General features: G+C 35.0%; 1 protein-coding gene across 4 annotated transcripts in view; it reads left to right on the top strand.

The window, feature by feature from the left end:
- The window catches only part of Mekk1 (mitogen-activated protein kinase kinase kinase 4), a 129,327-nt gene that overhangs the window by 6,204 nt on the left and 100,652 nt on the right, over window positions 1-22,471 (top strand). For 2 of the 4 annotated variants that reach the window (XM_069842150.1, XM_069842147.1), the window contains exons 3-8: window positions 463-581; window positions 6,774-6,955; window positions 11,297-11,491; window positions 11,649-11,687; window positions 16,629-16,789; window positions 18,970-19,321. In XM_069842150.1, coding sequence (XP_069698251.1) covers window positions 463-581; window positions 6,774-6,955; window positions 11,297-11,491; window positions 11,649-11,687; window positions 16,629-16,789; window positions 18,970-19,321 — 1,048 coding nt within the window. Of the gene's footprint in view, window positions 1-289; window positions 409-462; window positions 582-6,773; window positions 6,956-11,296; window positions 11,492-11,648; window positions 11,688-16,628; window positions 16,790-18,969; window positions 19,322-22,471 lie in introns of all 4 variants that reach the window. The other 2 variants (XM_069842148.1, XM_069842149.1) reach the window with 2 other exon arrangements.

The raw sequence follows: 22,471 nt of genomic DNA, 5'->3' as shown, positions 1-22,471 counted from the left end.
GATAAATACAATAAAATATTAGCAACATATAATGCTAGTAACACTTAAAAATAATAATAAAATTGATCAAATATCATACAAACATTTTCACTTTATTTTTAAACTTAAGAATGTGTAAATTGCTTAGGTCTGGATTATTTTTTAATGTGAACGGAAGTCATACGAATGAATGGAAGTTCTTTGTTAATTGCGTTTGCACTTTGTGATGTATTTGCTTGCTACTTTTTTATATAAAAATTGTGCTTTTTTGTGTAAATAATGTTATACGTTGTGGCTTTATATTGTTTAGTGTTACAAAGAATACACCGAAGCAGATCCTTGCTAAGAGCAGAAGAAGAAACACAATAGATAGTTTATATTTCTCTGAGCTCCTTGAAAGATCAGAAAACATCATTCTAGAAGAAGCTGGTGAGTGTTTGTTTAATTGTAGAATAATGTGCATTATTCCTTTATCCTCTACAGTGTTACAAAGAGTTCACCAAAGCTGACACTAGCTAAAACAAAGCGACGCAATACAATCGACAGCTTATTGTTCACTGAACTTCTAGAAAGATCAGAAAACAACATGCAGCCAGAGTCTGGTGAGTCATTCCTTGTTTCTTTGAGTTACATTGTGCACATATCACTAGAAATGTGCCAGTGAAATCCATCTGTTTCTGTTCCAATACATTTATCAACAGTACTTTGGTTGTGTGTATCTCTTTGAGTATGTAACCAGTAAGAACATTCAAACAGTTCTCTCAAAGATTCATGCTCACCAAGACTATTTTTGTATCTCTTTTTCCTTTTTCTCCTACTTCTCCTTTTTCTTTTTCCTTTTTCACCCTTCATCATAATTATCATCATTGTCATATACAGGGTGAATCGTAAGTAATATCATTAATTATGGTACCCACACTTTCTGAAGTCGAAATTGCGATAGAAAATCTAAAAAATTATAAGTCTCCGGGTATCGATCAGATTCCAGCAGAATTAATACAAGAGGGTGGAAGCGCATTATCTAACGAAATTTATAAGCTTGTACTTGCTATTTGAAAAAGGAAATTGTACCCGAACAATGGAAGGAGTCCATAATCGTACCTATCTTTAAGAAGGGGGACAAGACTAACTGTAGTAACTTTCGAGGAATATCACTTTTGTTGACATCGTACAAAATTTTGTCCAATATTCTTTTGAGAAGGTTAACTCCATATGTAGATGGAATTATCGGGGATCATCAGTGTGGTTTTAGGCGTAATAGATCAACTATTGACCAAATATTTTGTATTCGACAGATAATGGAGAAAAAATGGGAGTATAAGGGTACGGTGCATCAGTTATTCATAGATTTCAAAAAGGCATATGACTCGGTTAAGAGAGAAGTTTTATATGATATTCTTATTGAATTTGGTATTCCCAAGAAAGTAGTTCGATTAATCAAAATGTGTCTCAGTGAAACGTACAGCAGAGTTCGTATTGGTCAGTTTCTGTCATGCGTTTCCAATTCACTGTGGGCTGAAGCAAGGAGATGCACTATCACCTTTACTTTTTAACTTTGCTCTAGAGTATGCCATTAGGAAAGTCCAAGATAACAGAGAGGGTTTGGAATTGAACGGGTTACATCAGCTTCTTGTCTATGCGGATGACGTGAATATGTTAGGAGAAAATCCACAAACGATTAGGGAAAACACGGAAATTTTACTGGAAGCAAGTAAAGCGATCGGTTTGGAAGTAAATCCCGAAAAGACAAAGTATATGATTATGTCTCGTGACGAGAATATTGTACGAAATGGAAATATAAAAATTGAAAATTTATCTTTTGAAGAGGTGGAGAAATTCAAATATCTGGGAGTAACAGTAACAAATATAAATGATGCTTGGGAAGAAATTAAACACAGAATAAATATGGGAAATGCCTGTTATTATTCGGTTGAGAAACTTTTATCATCCAGTCTGCTGTCAAAAAATCTGAAAGTTAGAATTTATAAAACAGTTATATTACCAGTTGTTCTATATGGTTGTGAAACTTGGAGTCTCACTTTGAGAGAGGAACATAGGTTAAGGGTGTTTGAGAATAAGGTTCTTAGGAAAATATTTGGGACTAAGAGGGATGAAGTTACAGGAGAATGGAGAAAGTTACACAACACAGAACTGCACGCATTGTATTCTTCACCTGACATAATTAGGAACATTAAATCCAGATGCTTGAGATGGGCAGGGCATGTAGCACATATGGGCGAATCCAGAAATGCATATAGAGTGTTAGTTGGGAGACCGGAGGGAAGAAGACCTTTAGGGAGGCTGAGACGTAGATGGGAAGATAATATTAAAATGGATTTGAGGGAGGTGAGATATGATGATAGAGACTGGATTAATCTTGCTCAGGATAGGGACCAATGGCGGGCTTATGTGAGGGCGGCAGTGAACCTCCTGGTTCCTTAAAAGCCAGTAAGTAAGTAAGTAAGTAAGATGATTCCTTTAGTAAAGAACAACAAAAGAAAGTCAAATACCATTTTGCTGTATTTTGAATAGTTTTCCAGAAATACCTGCATTTTAAAATACGTGAATTATGACATCATGTAATTCTGCAATCACTAGGCAGTGCACATCAGGTTGTGTTGCTCTGAATAACCCCTTCACCTGGCTTTTTCTGAATTGGGAAGTGGAAGGTCATTTCCATGTACATTGTTTTTAAACTCATGAGAAAAAATACAGAGAATGTGTGTACAGTAATATTCGCCATTCACAATTTTCTTCTCATTGACTATAACAAGTTGTGTCTTTCCATAACGTGAGATTCCTCCAGCCACCATAATCTTAACGCCAAACTTGGGTAGCTGCGTAGGCTTAATAGAGGATGGATCCGCTGTTCGAATTCTGGCATTTTGATGATTCGGAATAGAGTGAAGTTCCACAGGTGACTCATCCGTGAACAGAATATGAGCCCTTAGAATTCTGGCAGCAGGTGCATCTTCTGTGTATCCTTCTTTCAGCAACGTCCCACAAAATTTAGTTCGATCGGATATGTTCTTTTCACTCAGCATTGGCTTGGTTCTTGGTACATAAGACCTCCCACCCCAGTCTTGACTACGACAATGCCTACTGATTGTCATGTGTGAAATGTTTTTGTTTATAGAGCGGTAACACTCCGAAAAATTCAGCCTTTTAGCCATAGCCCGAGTTCCTACACCAACCTTGTCCTTCATCCACTCCCTTATTTTTCTTTTTGTTTGAGGGTGACACTTTGCTTGGTCGACCTGATCGTTTATCATCAGAAACAGAACCATCCGTTTGATTCTTCCATTTTAAAACTGTTGTTGGTAACATTTTCAATAACCTGGCAATATCACGTACTGATTTTCCAGTCTTAACCAAGGCTTGAACCTGAGACCAAGCATGCTCACGTTTTGTTGGTGCCATGGTGACTTGGGTGATTAAAAATGTCAGTATCGTTTATTAAAATTACGAATTAAATATTACATTTAATTGGTTTATTATCCGGAAAGTATAGAAAAATAAAGATGTAACAATAATTCCTGGATGTACCAGAAACTTTTGTTACATTTTTGTGTTATGAATAATTAATACTGAAAGAAGATGGCACTAATTTCAATCATACTACAAGATAATTTAATGATTAAAGAATATAAAACAAAACTCAACAGAATTAAAATCACAAATTACAGGAAAAATTTATGACCTTGTGATTTCCACTACCTAATTTTACTACAAATTAACTTACACCAACTCCTACATCATAAAATTTGGACATCATTCCTGGGAAAATGGAAACTAAACACGAGAATAATTTTGACAAACTGTACCAGAAACTTTTGTTACACTCTGTATTATCCTAAAAGTCAATGATACTGTGAGTGAGATATTTCGATTTATTTACTTCACGCAGGAGGCCTGACCCACCTTTTATAGAAAATATTTTGAATGCCATATAGCATAGAATCTAAGTGGGAACTAACTTATTTTATGTACAAATTTTCATAGAAGTCGGCTGAGCCATTATTCAATGAAAAGGTTGTTGTTGTTTTCTAATGCCAGGCATTTGACAATAAAGTCATTTGATCTCTTGCACTCCAATATTTTTCAAAGATATTATCATGGTCAGCCACTGAAGCACAGATTTTGAGGTGTTTGGAATCCATTTCTTGGTTTGAGTTGCACAATGGGCAGTTAGGGGACTGATATATTCCAATTCTATGCAGGTGTTTGGCCAAACAATCATGGCCTGTTGCCAATCTAAATGCAGCTACAGACGATTTTCGTGGTAAATCGGGAATTAACTGTGGATTTTGATGCAGAGAGTTCCATTTTTTCCCTTGGGATTGTGTTATCAAATTTTGTTTGTTGAAGTCTAAGTATGTAGATTTAATAAATCTTTTCACAGAGTAATACGTAGATTTAGTAACAGGTCTGTAGTAGCAGTGCTGCCCTTCTTTGCTAAAGCATCTGCATTCTCGTTTCCCAGGATTCCACAACGGGATGGTATCCATTGGAATACAATTCTTTTATTGAGTGATATTAATTGAGAGAGCATTTTAGTTATTTCTGCTGTTTGAGATGAAGGTGTGTGTTTAGAGACTATTGATAGAATAGCTGCTTTGGAGTCTGACAATATAACTGCATTCCGAAATTTATTGATGTGGCATAGAAGATTCCTGAGACTTTCACTTATTGCAATGATTTCACCATCAAAACTTGTTGTTCCATATCCAAGAGATCTATAAAGTGAGAAGAGACAGCACGTAACACCTGCACCGGCACCTTGTTCTCTGGAGATCAAGGATCCATTGGTGTATACATGAAGCCAGTTTTGTGGAGGGTACCTAATATTAATTGTCTCTAAAGACAATTGTTTCAGAATTTCAGTGTTTACTTCTCATTTCAGTATTTCTTGTGTTAAGTTTAGATTATATTCTATATTTAATAGAGTTAAAGGGTTTGGTTTAATTTGTAAGTTCAATGAAAAGGTGACATACAGACATAAAAACAAAAATTTCGAAAATGCAATTTTCGGTCTCAGGATAGTTCATTGTACATGTTAATACAAATTCTTTATCTAAAAAAAAATTACCAGAAAAATTTAGGTTATAGTTTTATTTATTAGTATAGATGTAACAGTTACGACCTCATAAACTGTTAATTCGTATCCTTCTGTCCTTTATTTTTAATGTAATTCTGATCGTTCCACAGATTCATTGATCTTTTGCTATTTTTTTTTATTGTTTTATTGTTATAGGTAAATGAGATCATATCCCAAATAATTCAAAATATCAAACTTATCTCTCTTTGTATTTCTATTTTCATAAGACATACGTTTAGGAATGTAATTAACCTTTATTTTTTTTCAGAAGATATATAGGCCTATTAAGCTCCTAGTTCACATTTAAATTTGGCTCATCTATCTTACTGTAATCATTACTATTCTTATATGTGTGTTATTCTGTGTTTTTGGCAACCCAGGATGCCTGGGCAGACTATTTCTTGAAATAAATTATATATATGACATTACATTTTTACATGCATTATTGAACTTAAAGATATTTGACTGTAACTATCTTCAGACATAGCCGTAATTACCTGATCTTCATCATATAAACTTGTGTTTACTTGTATCCTCTGCCTCAGTACCTGGGTTGTGTCGGTTTTCCATTCTTGCAAAACTGTATCTTATTTACTTACAAATGGCTTTTAAGGAACCCTCACATAAGACCGCCATCGGTCCCTATCATGTGCACGGTTAATCCAGTCGCTATCATCATATCCCACCTCCCTCAAATCCATTTTAATATTATCCTCCCATCCATGTCTCGGCCTCCCCAAAGGTCTTTTTCCCTCCGGTCTCCCAACTAACATTCTATATGCATTTCTAGATTCGCCGATACATGCTACATGCCCTGCCCATCTCAAACATCTGGATTTAATGTTCCTAATTATGTCAGGTGAAGAATACAATGCGTGCAGTTCTGTGTTGTGTAACTTTCTCCATTCTCCTGTAACTTCATCCCTCTTAGCCCCAAATATTTTCCTAAGAACCTTATTCTCAAACACCCTTAATCTCTGTTCCTCTCTCAGAGTGAGAGTCCAAGTTTCAAAAACATACAGAACAACTGGTAATATAACTGTTTTATAAATTCTAACTTTCAGATATTTTGACAGCTGACTGGATGATAAAAGCTTCTCAACCGAATAATAACAGGCATTTCCCATATTTATTCTGCTTTTAATTTCCTCCCGAGTGTCATTTATATTTGTTACTGTTGCTCCAAGATATTTGAATTTTTCCTCCTCTTCTAAGGATAAATCTCCAATTTTTATAGTTCCATTTCGTACAATATTCTGGTCACGAGACATAATCATATACTTCGTCTTTTCGGGATTTGCTTCCAAACTGATCGCTTTACTTGCTTCAAGTATTGTATCTTGCATAAAGTAAATAAATACGTAAAGAAAATTAAGTTAGAATAATCCTATTGAAGGATGCACTGGAAGGAATGGTGAACAGGAGAAATGTTCTGGGCAGAAGAAGATATCGGATGATGGACGACATTAAGATATACAGATCATATGCAGAGACCAAGAGAAAGGTGGAAAATAGGAAAGATTAGAGAATGCTGAGTTTGCAGTGAAAAGCCTGGCCTTGGACAGAACACTATTAATGAATGAAAATGCATCCAATTGATATGAGGACGTGCATATGCTACCTGTCTTAGACTTGTGTATTTGATTATTGCACTTTAATGTAATTTAAAGAAATTTGGTAATTTTATAAATTTCAGATCAGGTTGTACGCCCAGAATCAAACAAACGCAACAAACGATCAATGAAGTTATTAAGAGGATCAGAGCGGGATTTGAAGTTGGATATTTCAAGCTCAGAACAAACTACTTTCTCCATAGAACATGCTGGAGAAGACAGAGCTGAAAGCATGCCTGTTGTAACACCTCAACCAGCCATAAAGGTAACGATATTCACATGCTGTCGTGAATGAATGCAATGAATAAATGACACAATTTGTATGTATGTGTTCCTCCTCCTCTCCTTTCCTAAAGTCGGGAGAATTTTGTTCATATTTGATATTCGTCAGTTGGTAGGAAATTGTAAATCAGGAATTTAATGCTGAAATTCATTTAAATTATTTTATTTTAATTTCATATCTCCTTGTAGTAAGTATTGTTGAGTTTTACTGTACATACCACATATTCTGGTGGTTCAGTTGCTAGAGCAACTGGCTAAAGGCTTGGAGATTCTGGGTTCAATCTCAGTTATTAGTGGAATTTTTCTTATTACTATAATTTTCAGAACAGGTCCACTCAGTCTCCTATGAAACTGACAAGGAAGGTTCACCAAGTGATAATGGATTTTCGCAACGATTTTTCCACCATACATTCCATTTGAAATGAGAAACCTTCCTATAAATTTCTACATCTGGAGAAAGCCTAGTTTTCGAGATATAATTTTTTTTCAAATTCTTTAGTCCAGAGCTATAACAGCCATTGCAAACATTGGGGGGGTTTGTGTGTGTGTGTTTTTTTTCTCCGAATGTAATGTAGAAATTTATCAGATGGTGTCTTATTTCATATGAAACATATGGAGAAAAAATTGTTGCGAAAATCCATTATCACTTGGTGAACCTTCCTTGTGGGTACTAGGTCTTTCCTGGGGGTAATAGCTTTTGGAGCTGGGTGCTGACCACAGCATCCCTTCCTAGCCTTGAGGTCATGAAAGTATGAAGCGTATTCCAGGAAAAGCTTTAAGGTTACTTTCTAGCGTTAAGTTTCAATGGAAAGGTAGAAGTAGAATAGAAAAAAACTAGCTTATTATTTATTGTCTCATTTTAAGAGTCTTGTATGTCATATATTTCAGTTGTATTATTATGTTATATAAAATATGGAATTTCGCTTTGCAACTGGGATGTTGCAGGCTTACTATTTGGAGCGAGGGATTATTTACCAAAATTTACATGTAATATCCTTAAATCCTTTAAAATTCCCTTTTATGAGATTCAGAAGATTGTAATGGAAATTCTGAAGGCCTCTCTTCAAATTCTACACTATCATCTATATGTTAACACGTAAATTTTTGTTTTAATGTACAAATCGAGTCATTATTTTGCTCGTATCATTTCCCTTTATCTTTTATATTTTGTTAATTCTGGATCCCAGTGGTCAACCTCACTTGAGGTTGGATGATTTGAAATCTTAGTAGTAATAATAATAATAATAATAATAATAATAATAATAATAATAATAATTGTAATTATTGTTACAACTTAAAATGATTGGGATCATTGACTTCTTCGTCTTCAGTATTACTAGGATTTTAAATTAATATTAAACATTCCCTCTTAGTGGGATTTCTTGACCATAAACTAAGACATAGGATACCATCCAGTCTTTTGGAAAGGAGGTAAATTGTTGGAAATCGAATGCATCCAGTGGCAAAGCTCCTAAGAAGCTTTTGAGGCTTAGCCTATCCAAAAAATTTGAGTTATTATCCCTAGTAACAGTAGACCTATAAGTTCGTAATAATGGTGTATCGTAACACTTGCTTGCACTCCGATCCTCCCATATATTAAGTTTACTATTGGCAGTCATTCCAATATGGAGAAAGCAGTGCGAGCAGCAAGCAATGGGGCTTACCTCTAATAGCATGACTACGACTTTGACTTGCAAGCTAGAGGGGAGACCAAAAAGGGGGTATCGATTCACTACATTTCCGTACGGGACGAGGCTAGTCTTCTGTTACAGTATTATGTTGTACTATATTGGTGTTCTCTGAAAGTGCTGCATTGTTGAGTGTTACATTAATCAAAAGTGCCTGCGTGTGAGTGTTACAAATTTGTTTAAAATATCTCATACTGAAACAAACCGTTTTCAGGTTGGACATATGAAATAAAATTTGCTTACAAAGATAGGAAATCGACACCACATTTACATAATAAAATAACGGATGGAGGAAGACATAGAAATTTTCAATTTTCATTATATGAGAAATATCTTTGGCTAATAGGGTGCTCTGAGGCAAATAAGATATTGTTTTACGTTCTTCTATTTGGGGATGAAAATGAGTAGTCATCATCTTCTTGTGGGGTTTGTGTCACAAAAAGTTTGATAGTAAAGCCAGTAAACATCTTCTCTATAAAAAGATACAAGATAAGCAGGTGCTTGTAGCTTACCTAGTGTTTACATCTTAGCTTCGCCACTGTTTGCATTTGTAGTCAGAAATGCTACACTTGAGTCGCAACTAAGGGTTTAATTGTGTGGTTGAGTGCAAGAACCATGACCCTTACATAGCTCATTGGAGTTAAATAAAATTGCAATAATTGTACATAATGGTAATGCAATATGTTGTCATCTCCTATCTCTGATGCAGATACTTAGGCCTATGCAACAGTCACAATAAGAGGGTTGATAAATATAAGATTTGGATCCATATTAATAATATAAAATTTTTTTAGGGTTACAGGTTTCTTGTGCTGAACCACAGAATTCTAATGTATGTATATAAATGAAGGGCTCAGAGTCAAAGGCGACTAACCCACAATTACAAAATGAGTAAATAAGATTTGACATTAAGAGGATCCTGGCAAAAATGATTGGTTTCACAATTTATTTTAATTGGTCTACATTGAATAAATTCAAAAATATATCATGAATCTATAACAACAATGTTGTTGTTGTTTTCTAATGCCAGGCGTTTGACAATAATGTCATTTGACCTCTTGCACTCCAATATTTTTCAAATATATTATTATGGTCAGCCACTGAAGCACAGATTTTCAGGTGTTCCGAATCCATTTCTTGGTTTGAGTTTCACAATGGGCAGTTAGGGGACTGATATATTCCAATTCTATGCAGGTGTTTGGCCAAACAATCATGGCCTGTTGCCAATCTAAATGCAGCTACAGACGATTTTCGTGGTAAATCGGGAATTAACTGTGGATTATGATGCAGAGAGTTCCATTTTTTCCCTTGAGATTGATATAAAATTTTTGTTTGTTGAAGTGTAAGTATGTAGATTTAATAAATCTTTTCACAGAGTAATATGTAGATTTAGTAACAGGTCTGTAAGTAGCAGTGCTGCCCTTCTTTGCTAGTGCATCGGCATTCTCGTTTCCCAGGATTTCACAATGGGATGGTATCCATTGGAATACAATTCTTTTATTAAGTGATATTAATTGAGAGAGCATTTAGTTATTTCTGCTGTTTGAGATGAAGGTGTGTGTTTAGAGACTATTGATAGAATACCGTATTTACTCGAATATTTCACGCACTTTTTTCCCGCAATTTCGATCTATAAATTAAGGGTGCGTGAATTAAGCGAGGAATTTCACAAGCTGGGTAAAAATGACAAAACTACGCAGTTCCCTTACATATCCTAGTAACTTGTCTTCAAGATCAGGGAATTTTCCACTTTTTGGCCCACGAAATGCTTTCCTTGATACATTTGTTTCTTGAAGAGCTTGTTTTTGTTTCCTCCAGTAACGAATATTAAATTCTGGAACTGTGAATTCACGTCCAGCTGCTCTGTTGCCATGTGTTTCTGTATATGCGATAACTTTTAATTTGAAGGACGCAGTATGACTCGAATATCGGGATTTACCATTCATTGTTAAAACTTTTAATAGACGGCTTTTGACAGGTTTCCCTTTTCGAGTCTCAAACTCAACTGATGCGATCCAACACAAAGCTTTCAAACCACCCCCATTCAAATGGTAGGGGGAGGTCAATACCCTATACCGGTATTTTTAAAGGACTTTCATAGATGAGAAGGGTGCGCCTGTAACAGGTAGCTGTCCGGTTCCAAATACCGCTATGCACTCCCTCGTTACGGCATTAAGATACCGTACATTCAGGGCTCCTCAACATAACACACCTCATTACTTCAAGTTTCAGTATGTACTTGTTACAGTATTTCACGAATATTAAATGCGTGAAATATACGAGGAAATTAATTTATTAAATTATATAGTAAATAATTTGGGTGCGTGAAATATGCGATGGCGTGAATTATGCGAGTAAATACGGTAGCTGGTTTGGAGTCTGACAATATAACTGCATTCTTAAATTTATTGATGTGAAATAGAAGATTCCTGAGACTTTCACTTATTGCAACGATTTCTACATCAAAACTTGTTGTTCCGTATCCAAGAGATATGTATAGTTTTGAAAAAAGGCTTAATAATGAACAATACAAAATTGTGGGTTGTTCGCCTTTGGCTCTGAGCCCTTCAAATAACCATGTTTCACATTTCAAGACACAGTAAGTATTGATGTAATTATTATGAATTGTTACACAGGTGGAGACAAGTAATAGGTTTTTAAGTCTGACATCAAAGTTGGTGGCATGTCGAGCTTTAAAGAAACATGGGGGAGGCAAAATTATCAAGACTGATGACCATCCAGATGATCGAGCTGAATTCTACAAGATGTTCTCCACTCTTATTCGCATGGGCAGTAGTGACAAGCAGTGTGATAAAAATCCACGTAGACATGTGAGTTAAATTTCTTATATTTATATTCGTAATTTCATAATTATATTCATTAGAATAAATGGGGAAATGTTTGTCTGGCTGAGGTTCAGTCAAGGTGTGTACAGAGATTGTGATGTATTTTGGAGTGGAATTTAGTTTGTTTCTTTGTAATTTACAGTTTAAAATTTGCCACTACATTGGAAAATGGGAGAGGAGAGTAAGTACCAAAACGATAAAATTGAGAGTGATTTTAACAATGTGGTTCTCTTTATTTACGTTCATAATACAAGCAGACTATGACATCGTTTTGTTTTAAGCATGCAGAATGTTACGGATGTCAAAGATGCACAGAATATAAGAACTGCTTATGTCCATTTGGTGTAACAAATTCCGTAGATACATTTCGATTTCGTAGTGACGCTTCTTTCATTGGAGGTGAGCATATGACACTAACTTCGGAAAATTGTTTTGCATGTGTCCCTTTTACTAAGTAATGTTTGAGTTACTATTATTGCTACTGACTTTACTGGTTTTGAATATTTGCATGAATGTGTAAGATAAATGGTTGTACACCATTAAGGATAAATGTCTCTTGATGAAAAACACATAATTAGAATACTTCTTCTGCTCCAGATATCTGGCTTCTGTCTGTTGGAGCTCCATAAACTTGGTTAGTTCGTTATTACAGTTCTTAAACACTTAATCCTTGCTTTGTAGAGGAACAGCAGAAAGTTTAATACAGTGAAACCCTGATAATATACCCCTGTTTGTTACGCTATCCTGCATTATACACTCTTTTCGCCCGATTCCTTGATATCTATATATATAATTTGAACTGATAATGGAAATTACGGGATAACGACTGAACAGAATTTAATAAATGACCCCTCATTTTGAAGCTTGGAATCCACAGTTTTTCAGAAAAATAGTAGTTTTCAGTGAAATGTCAGTTTTCCTACATAATTTTCCTACTTTCCAAAATCCATCTTTCGTCAGTTTTGAGAACTAATTGCATTTCAAAATAAAATAAAACACACTACAATACACAATAGGATATTGCACGAAGGCACCTGCAGGATTGCTGACATATTTAGAGTTCAAATTGAATTGGTTATTAAAAGCTTCAGACTTACTAAAAATAATTTACAGTTCTGATTCTGCAGTGTGTAATTTTCTGAGTACAGCCGTGTATTGGATATTAAAATCTACAAAACTTGAGGTGGTTTGATGACATTATTACCATTAGAAATGAAATATTATTATAGTTAATGCCATGATGTTAATATATAAACTATAAAACTTGCATAAGATAATATCATTATTAAAAATCAAATATTTTATGGTTATTAATCAAGTGGGTTGGGTCTTTTTCATATATTTAATGGCGGTGTGGTGTAAATTCAGTATTGGCTCAAGAGAGCGCAAAAATTACAGTTCCTAAGGAAAGACGGTATTACTTACTGATAAAATAAGAGGCCAAGAAAATTTTGTAGCATCCCGATCATTTCAGCAAGATCTCTTAGCAGGATAAAATGATTTTACCTTCTACATTTCAAGCTCTACATGCAGCAGCTACACCAAGATGGTATGTCTATTGTTCGAAAGCATAGCAAACCTGACTTTCTTTAACTTTCACCTACAATGCACTATGATCTGAAATAGCTATTGCTTTACTCCCACATGAAAAACCCACTGATTGTCCTGACATTTTTACTTGAGTTTTCGCGTTGAAACTCAAAAACCGAAGGTAGATAGGTTCAAGATAAAGTATTTGGCATGAAAATAACATTCAGAGGGAGTATGTTTCATTATTATGGAAGCAAATAACTTTCAAAATGTCTGGTATTTTTCATTGAAAATAAATCAGAAAAATTTTTATTTGAACGTCTAACGAACTTAGTTTGCAGCGTTTGCTGCACAAGCCACTAGTCCTTATGTAAAGCCAGGTAAAATCCACTGCTTAATATGCTCATCATTCCGTTTAATACACTCTTTCATCTGCTGAAAATTCTAAAATTTCGTACTTTAAAGGATACTGAGAAAATTTTCCTGGAGTTCTACATTTACCACTAGCGTCTGCATGTTTAAGAATTTGTAGAAGTCTTGTTTCGTGAATGCAATAGAATGGAATGCGACTCTTGAATACCTGCAAGACTACTGTATTCAGAGCCTGTCCTTGCTGGCAGTTTTAAATCGCACTGTCAGTGGAGACGTGACGAAGAGGAAGTGGAAACAGTAGACATTCCATATCCTTCTCACAATGAAGCCCTTGCCTTGGTGTCTATGATTCGTAGATTCATTAATGTTTCTAAATTACTGATGTCACTTCCGATTTAAATCATGTGAAAAATGCTATTATTCATAGTACTGGATCAAGTGAAAGACAGAAAACAATTTTTTACTTTTTTAATAAAGGGGCACTTTAATTAATAAGACAGTGTATTTGTTCTGAGAGGAAAGAAAATAAAATAACCTTTTATCCTGCATAATTACAGTATTTAATCCTTAAATTTCTTCAACAAATGTTTATGCTGTTTCATACCTTTGTGTTAGAATTTAAAAAATGCAAAAATGACCCACTCTCGCTAATATTCTGCCCTGTTTAATATGCTATTTTTATGTGGTCCCTTGAAGTGTGTCTTACCGAGGTTTCACTGTAGTTAACGTGGAAATTTGGCAGGAAGTTTGTTACATAAAGTGATTTTAATCACATGAGAAGGAAAGTGTGTTTTGTTTTCTTTGTTCAGTGACCTATTAACATTAACATCATTTCACAAAGCACACATCTTTTCATGGCATTCGTTCATGCATACATGTTTTGTTTTATAAATATAAGGGCTTCACACCGGCTGTTCGAATTTTGGCTCTCAAATCATTATGATGATGAATATGAATGACCTAATTTGTATACATACATATATACATTAGAATAGGAACAGACCTTGAGCGCCCTTAATGAAAGATAACAGGACATTTTTTAAATTTAGTAACAGTTTTTATGCGGATATTTACAAGAGAGATCATTTTTGATCCCTTGTTGAAGGAACATTATCTCTTATTTTTGAAAACTGAAACTGAGTACAAATATAGTATGCATAGTCTTCTGTTAGATCTGTTTACTATAAGCTAAATTTGAAAGAAATTATTACTTTAAGTAGTGAATTGAGGTAACTTTGTATTATCTCCAGCAGTAACGACTTAGAAAATGACTTTCCAATGAATTGAACACAAACTAAGGGTACTGCATAACTTCTGAACACCCAGGATAAGTTGCAGTGGGGAAGCTGTAAATATTGGGTAGACTGAAAATATCTGTTTATCTTGTATCTTTTATAGAACAGATGTTTCTCGGCTTTCCTATAAAATTTTTTTGACACACAAATCCTACAAGAAGATGATGATCACTTATTTTCACCCCCAAACAGAATACAGGTAAAACAATATAACTTATTTGTCTCAGTGCACCCTATTAGCGAAGAATATTTCTTATACCATGACAATTGAAAATTTATATTTTGTCTTTCTCTGTCTGCTATTTTAATATGTAAATGTGGTGTCGATCTCCTATCTTTGTAAGCACATTTTGTTTCATATGTCCAACTTGAAAACGTTTTCTCTTTTAATTCTACAAATAATGACCTCATTGTTCCCTCAGCATGAGTCATTTCACGTAAAATTAATATATAACACACACATACATGCACTTTTGATTGAACTAAACTCAACAACACAGCTCTTTTAGAGAACATCAATATAGCGCGATATAATATTGTGATGAAAGACTAGCCTTGTTTTGTATGAAGATGTAGTGAACTGATATCCCCTCCTCGGTCCCCCTTCAAGCTTGTGAGTCAAGGTCGTAATCATGCCTTTAGAGGCTTTTGCCACAAGCCTCATGGCTCGCACTGCTCTCTCCTTACTGGAATGACTGCCAACAGTGAACTTAATATGTATGGAAGGATTGGAGTGCAAACAAGTGTTACAATACATCGTTATTATAAACTTATAGGCCTACTGTTATTAGAAATAATATTCGGAATATGTATAATAAGAACTTTCTTGTGTTAAATTTTAACGTACCTTGTTAACATGTTTCGACCTTTTTCGGTCATCTTTGGAACTGGTCGTTGTTGGTCTTGGCACCTCTTGTTTCCTGTGTGGGTGCGTTCGCAGTGTAGAGTCAAAGAGTGTATGTGTTTTGAAATTGAGTTGTGTGTTGAGAGTATCGTTGGGGTGTGTTTTCGTGTGTCTGTATATTTCATATTGTTCTAGTGTGTTGAGTTTCTGGCTTTTTGGTTGGATGTGCAGTATTTCCATGTCTGTGTTGATGTCTCTGTAGGTGTGGTTGGCATTTGTGATGTGTTCTGCATATGTGGAGGTGTTTTGTAATTTTGTTATGGCTGTGATGTGTTCTTTGTAACATGTTTGAAATGATCTGCCTGCCTGTCCTATGTAGAAGTTGTTGCAGGTGTTACATTTGAGTCTCAACACACAAACAACACAAACAAACAAATACAACCACACAGGCATATACAAACTCAAATGTAACACTTGCAACAACTTCTACATAGGACAGACAGGCAGATCATTTCAAACATGTTACAAAGAACACATCACAGCCATAACAAAATTACAAAACACCTCCACATATGCAGAACACATCACAAATGCCAACTACACCTACAGAGACATCAACACAGACATGGAAATACTGCACATCCAACCAAAAAGCCAGAAACTCAACACACTAGAACAATATGAAATATACAGACACACGAAAACACACCCCAACGATATTCTCAACACACAACTCAATTTCAAAACACATACACTCTTTGACTCTACACTACGAACACACCCATACACTAAACAAGAGGCACCAAGACCAATAATGACCAGTTCCGAAGATGACCGAAAATAGGACGAAACATGTTAACAAGGTACGTTAAAATTTAACACAAGAAAGTTCTTATTATACATATTCCGAAGTGATACAGTGTTAAAAGTTGTGTAATCAAGATCTATAATCTAGAAATAATAACTCAAATATCTTCGTTAGGCTAAGCCTCAAAAGCTCCTTAAGAGCTTCGCCACTAATAAGTTGATTCACATGGTGTGTTTTAATTTTAAGACTTCAAAATTGTTGTTTTTTTTGTAGATGAGCCGGGAGGAACATTTGTATCAGAATGAGCTAAAGGATTTGATCTGGTTAGAATTGCAAGCCTGGCATGCAGACCGAACGGTCATAGAACAAGATGATTACCTATGCAAGGCAAGAGAAGGTGTAGCAGATCTACTTAATGACATCATGAATTATAGGTAAGAGAAAATACAGCTCATGAGACAAATATAGTGCGAGAGTAAAAGTGATACTTTTGCTGTAGGTTTCAGAGAGCAATGGAAATTGGATCAAATGTAACTGCATAGCATATGATCGGTCTTTTGAATTATTTAGTATTTCCAGTGTACTGTGTTACTTTAATATGTCACCATTATAGTACGTTGCTTGTTTTAATGTTTAATATTTCATATCGAATCTTTCGTACACTACTTTTAACACTTGAATATAAATAATTGATTAAATGGCGATGTTACTTGTGTTAATTATGTAAGCATGTGTGGCTTACAGCTGTTTCGGTGTTACTTGACACCATCCTCAGAGCCTACTAGATCTCGGCGCTATCTCAACTTCGCTGCCTGTTGTGTGGGTGCGTTCATCTCAACATCTCAACACACAAACAACACAAACAAATAAATACAACCACACAGGCATATACAAACTCACATGCAATAGTTGCGACAGTTTCGACATTGGACAGACAGGCAGATCATTTCAAACTCGATACAAAGAACACATTAAAGAACACAATACATCTACATATGCCGAACACATAACTAATGCTAACCACACATACAAAAACATAAATACAGACAAGGAAATCCTACACATACAACCCAAAAACCAAAAACTAAGACACTAGAACAATATGAAATATACAGACACACTAAAACACACCCCAATCAAATTCTCAACACACAGATCAATTTCAGAACACACACACTATTTGACACAACTCTTCACCACACGAATGCACCCACACAACAGGCAGCGAAATTGAGATAGCACCGAGATCTAGTAGGCTCTGAGGATGGTGTGATGAAGCACCGAAACAGCTGTAAGCCACACATGCTTACATAATTAACACTAGTAAGATCGCCATTTAATCAATTGTTTAATATTTTCTGTGTTGGGATTCAGAAAATCTACTAAATATTTCAAAAACACATTTTTGAAGACTCCCTTATTCCGCTAAGTTTTTCAATTGTTGCAAGGAAATACCTACTTTATTAGTGGCCACTAAATCAAGTGGGTGAGGCATAATGAAATTTCTTGCTCGAAGAAATATTTGATTTCGGAGAAATTAGCGAATTGGAATAAAGAAAATGCTGATCTTTACTCAAAACGGAGTGGAATTTTTTAATTTTCCTCTGAGAACAACTCCAGAAGTTGAACTATCTTTTGTCTTCCTGGAAGTAATGCTTTAATGGAGAGTGTTTTTATTCAGTGAACATGTTGTGGACATCCAAAAAATCTGAGTTTGGAAACTGTTCGAGCCATGCTTGCTATCCAACCAACTTCAACATGACCTCTCAGGAATTTGCTGCAGTATTGGGGATCCAGAGAAATTCTGGTTAAAAAATTAACTCTTCTGAAAATACTAGTGGTTTAAGTAGTAGTTCACTGGAATTAATATTTTTAGTGTGCAAACAGAAGGAGTATTTTAATTCTTTAAAGTGTGTAAAAACAATATAAATGAATGGCAAACTAACAGAAGTCTTAAAAGTAGTTTTTTCATAAGTCGATATCTGTCCCTGGAAATTGTGAAAGAAATCTGGTAACCTTAGTTTAGGCTGTGCATTGGTGCTGCTTTTCTGGGTTCGAAAAGTTTTGTTCCTTTTTATGCAAGTTGATCTGCCCTATCATTTCCATACAGCCCTATGTGTGAGGGGATGCATTGTAGAGTAATTATTTTCTTAATTTATTAAATGGCGATCTTACTCGTGTTAATTATGTAAGCATGTGCGGCTTATAGCTGTTTCGGTGCTACTTGACACCATCCTCAGAGCCTTCTCTGTTCGCCATTTAATCAATTAATTATATTCAAGTGTTAAAAGTAGTGTACGAAAGATTCAACGTGAATTATTTTCTGTTGTTCCTGTAGGATTGAAAATAGTGTTCGACTTTCTGCTATTGCTTTGTTTTTGGGGTTTCTGTTTGATGCTGTTGCTTCAATTGCTGATTTTGAGTCGATCAGTATGACTGCTTTATTGAATTTTTGTGCTCTTTGTATTAAATTTGTTAGTGCGACTTGAATTGCTTTTACTTCTCCATCAAATGCTGTGCTACCTTTGCTTATTGTTATGTAATGTAGAAATTAAAATGTTTTGGACGATCTCCTTTTCTTAAACTATAATTTTATTTTTGTGCCTATAAACAGATTTGAACAGAAAATAGCGACAACACCTTTATCTACATTAAATAGTAATTTAAAGGAGCCTCCTGGATCAATTTCAACTCAGTCAAGTGATAGTGGTATTAGTGGTGTTGGAAAAGAAGACTGTTGTGAACCATTAAGTGCTTCGAACAGAGTCAACAATAACCTTTGTACGTGTGCTGGCTGTCTCTCTATGTACTGCCAAAGTTGTGTAGAAGTTCAGCTGCAAGCACTGAAGGATGTAGAGAAGCTGCTTCATAGATTGGAGGTTGCTGAAGCACTCTATCCTTCAAGCAAAGCATTTGGAGCTCAGCATCCACTTTACACAGATGAACACTTTGTAGGAAGGGTCAAAGTAAGTAACTTTATTGTATGATTAGAATTCGTTTTAGTAATATAGTAATGTCGACCTGGTTGGCGAGTTAGTATAGCACTGGCCTTCTATGTCCAAGGTTGCGGGTTCGATCCCAGGCCAGGTCGATGGCATTTAAGTGTGCTTAAATGAGACAGACTCATGTCAGTAGATTTACTGGCATGTGAAAGAACTCCTGCGGGACAAAATTCCGGCACATCCGGCGACGCTGATATACCCTCTGCAGTTGCGAGCGGCGTTAAATAAAACATAACATTATAACAATACAGTAATTGTTTTCTGTTAAGAAAAATAACAGAACTGGGATTTCGAAGCCTTACATTAATAAATGTGCAAATTGGGCATTTTCTATGAAATTTTATGTTGTATTGTATTTATTTACATTCCATGGGTCCAATTGGCATTCATACAGTCCTCTCTGTAGATTGAAAACTCAAAAAAGTTTCATATCCATTGTTCAAGAATTAAAACTGAAAATCAATATCCCGAATTTAAAAGAAAACTTACAAATTAAACCAAACCCTTTAACTCTATTAAATATAGAATATAATCTAAATTTAACAGAAGAAATACTGAAATCAGAAGTAAACACTGAAATACTGAAATAATTGTCTTTAGAGGCAATTAATATTAGGTACCCTCCACAAAACTGGCTTCATTTATACACCGACGGATCCTTGATCTCCAGAGAACAAGGTGCCGCTGCAGGTGTTACATCTGTCTCTTCTCACTTTATAGATCACTTGGATATGGAACAACAAGTTTTGATGGTGAAATCATTGCAATAAGTGAATGTCTCAGGAATCTTCATCTCAAACAGCAGAAATAACTAAAATGCTCTCTCAATTAATATCACTCAATAAAAGAATTGTATTCCAATGGATACCATCCCATTGTGGAATCCTGGGAAACAAGAATGCCGATGCTTTAGCAAAGAAGGGAGCACTGCTACTTACAGACCTGTTACTAAATCTACGTATTACTCTGTGAAGAGATTTATTAAATATGCATACTTAGACTTCAACAAACAAAATTTGATAACACAATTCCAAGGGAAAAAAATAGAACTCTCTGCATCAAAATCCACAGTTAATTCCTGATTTACCACGAAAATCGTCTGTAGCTGCATTTAGATTGGCAACAGGCCATGATTGTTTGGCTAAACACCTGCATAGAATTGGAATATATCAGTCCCCTAACTACCCATTGTGCAACTCAAACCAAGAAATGGATTCGGAACACCTCAAAATCTGTGCTTCATTGGCTGGTCATGATAATATCTTTGAAAAATATTGGAGTGCAAGAGGTCAAATGACTTTATTGTCAAACGCCTGGCATTAGAAAACAACAACAACAACATTCCATGGGTCCACACCTGTGGAGTAACAGCTAGCGCGTCTGACCGTGAAACCAGGTGGCCCGGGTTCGATTCCCTGTCGGGGAAAGCTACCTGGTTGAGGTTTTTTCCGTGGTTTTCCCTCAACCCAATATGAGCAAATGCTGGGTAACTTTCGGTGTTGGACCCTGGACTCATTTCACTGCCATTATCACCTTCATCTCATTCAGACGCTAAATAACCTAAGATGTTGATAAAGTGTCGTAAAATAACCTACTTTAAAAAAAAAAATACAGTCCATGGTAATCATACATCGTTTCACAGTTAGAATATGGAACATGTCAAAAAAATCTTAATAGTACTATAAAGTCTTAATTATAGTCACAGTCTAGTTGAAATATATACAGAAAAGGTTTACAATATAGTCTACTAGTACAACACAAAGGTTTAGTATCAATACTTAATACAAGACAGAAATATTCATGAAGCATTGTTGAATGTCATAAATTCACTTACAGAATAGAAGGTGTGAGAAATTACGTACTTCTTTAATTTGACCCCAAATAATCTTATATTTTGAGTTTGATTTTTTATATTTATTGGGAGGCTAATAAAAATTTTTACTGTCATATAATGCACTCCTTTTTGGTAGCTCGATAGACTTGCTGATGGAGTATAAAAGTCACTTTTTTGACGCATATTTATGCTATGAACAGTTGAATTAGTTACAAAGTTTTCACGAGTACATACGAGGAAGTTTATTAATGAAAAAATATACTGACAAGCCATTGGCATTATTTGTAGTTTTTTGAAAATGGTACTACAAGATTCCTTAGATTTGACACCTACTATTATTGTAATTACTCTTGTTTGTAGTAGGAATATACTGTTGCTCTCTGTAGAATTTCCCCAGAATATTATTCCAAAACTCATTACAGAGTGGAAGTATGTAAAGTATATTGTTTTTAAGGTATTGATATTTACTATCTCTTGCATAGACCTATATCTAATAGCAAAACGTGCTGAATTTAGTTTGGGGGTAATTTCTTTAGTATGATTTTTCCAATTTAATACATTATCAATTTGTACCTCAAGAAATTTGATTGTTTTTAATTATTGGGCTTGAAATTTGAGAGGTTGAATTTTGGCAGGATTTAAATTGGATTATGTTAATTTTGTTACAATTTAATACTAATTTATTGGCTGAGAACCAATCACATATTTTGAGGAGAATTTCCTCTGTTGAAGGTTGGAATTTGTTGGCGTTATTGACTGTAATTACTATACTTGTGTCATCTGCAAATAATATGAGATGACCTACATCTTTTATTAGGGAGTTAAGATTATTTATGAACACTAGAAATAGTAGGGGACCTAATATTGATTCTTGAGGAATTGTATCTCCATGTTACAGACTTCATGAAAGTAGTTATTTTTTCCAATGGAAATCTTTAATCCATTTTGCCTAACTTCATTAAAATATCATATAAAGAAATTCATATTTTTCATGACATATATATTCCAAATAAGTACTTTAGTACGATTCTTGGCATCTCTCAGTGCAATCTCTACCCGGAGATCCGATTGAGGGACTATTTTACCTCCAGAGAATTTTACACTGAGGGACTCCATGAATATAAACAGTGAAAAATATAGTGGGACTGCGTTGGTGGTAATGCAGCTTATGTGGGTACCTCTTTGTTACTTGTTAGCTTAAACAACAAGTTTAAGCCCCCTCACCACGACAAGGTGAGTACCCCTCATTTCTCGTGAAAAACAACAACTGAATAGACTAC

The sequence above is a fragment of the Periplaneta americana genome, chromosome 12 (genome assembly GCF_040183065.1).
Source record: "Periplaneta americana isolate PAMFEO1 chromosome 12, P.americana_PAMFEO1_priV1, whole genome shotgun sequence".
NCBI classification, from domain to species: Eukaryota; Metazoa; Arthropoda; class Insecta; order Blattodea; family Blattidae; genus Periplaneta; species Periplaneta americana.
The sequence above is the reverse complement of the archived record's forward strand: the minus strand, read 5'-3'. Positions and strand labels throughout refer to the sequence as shown.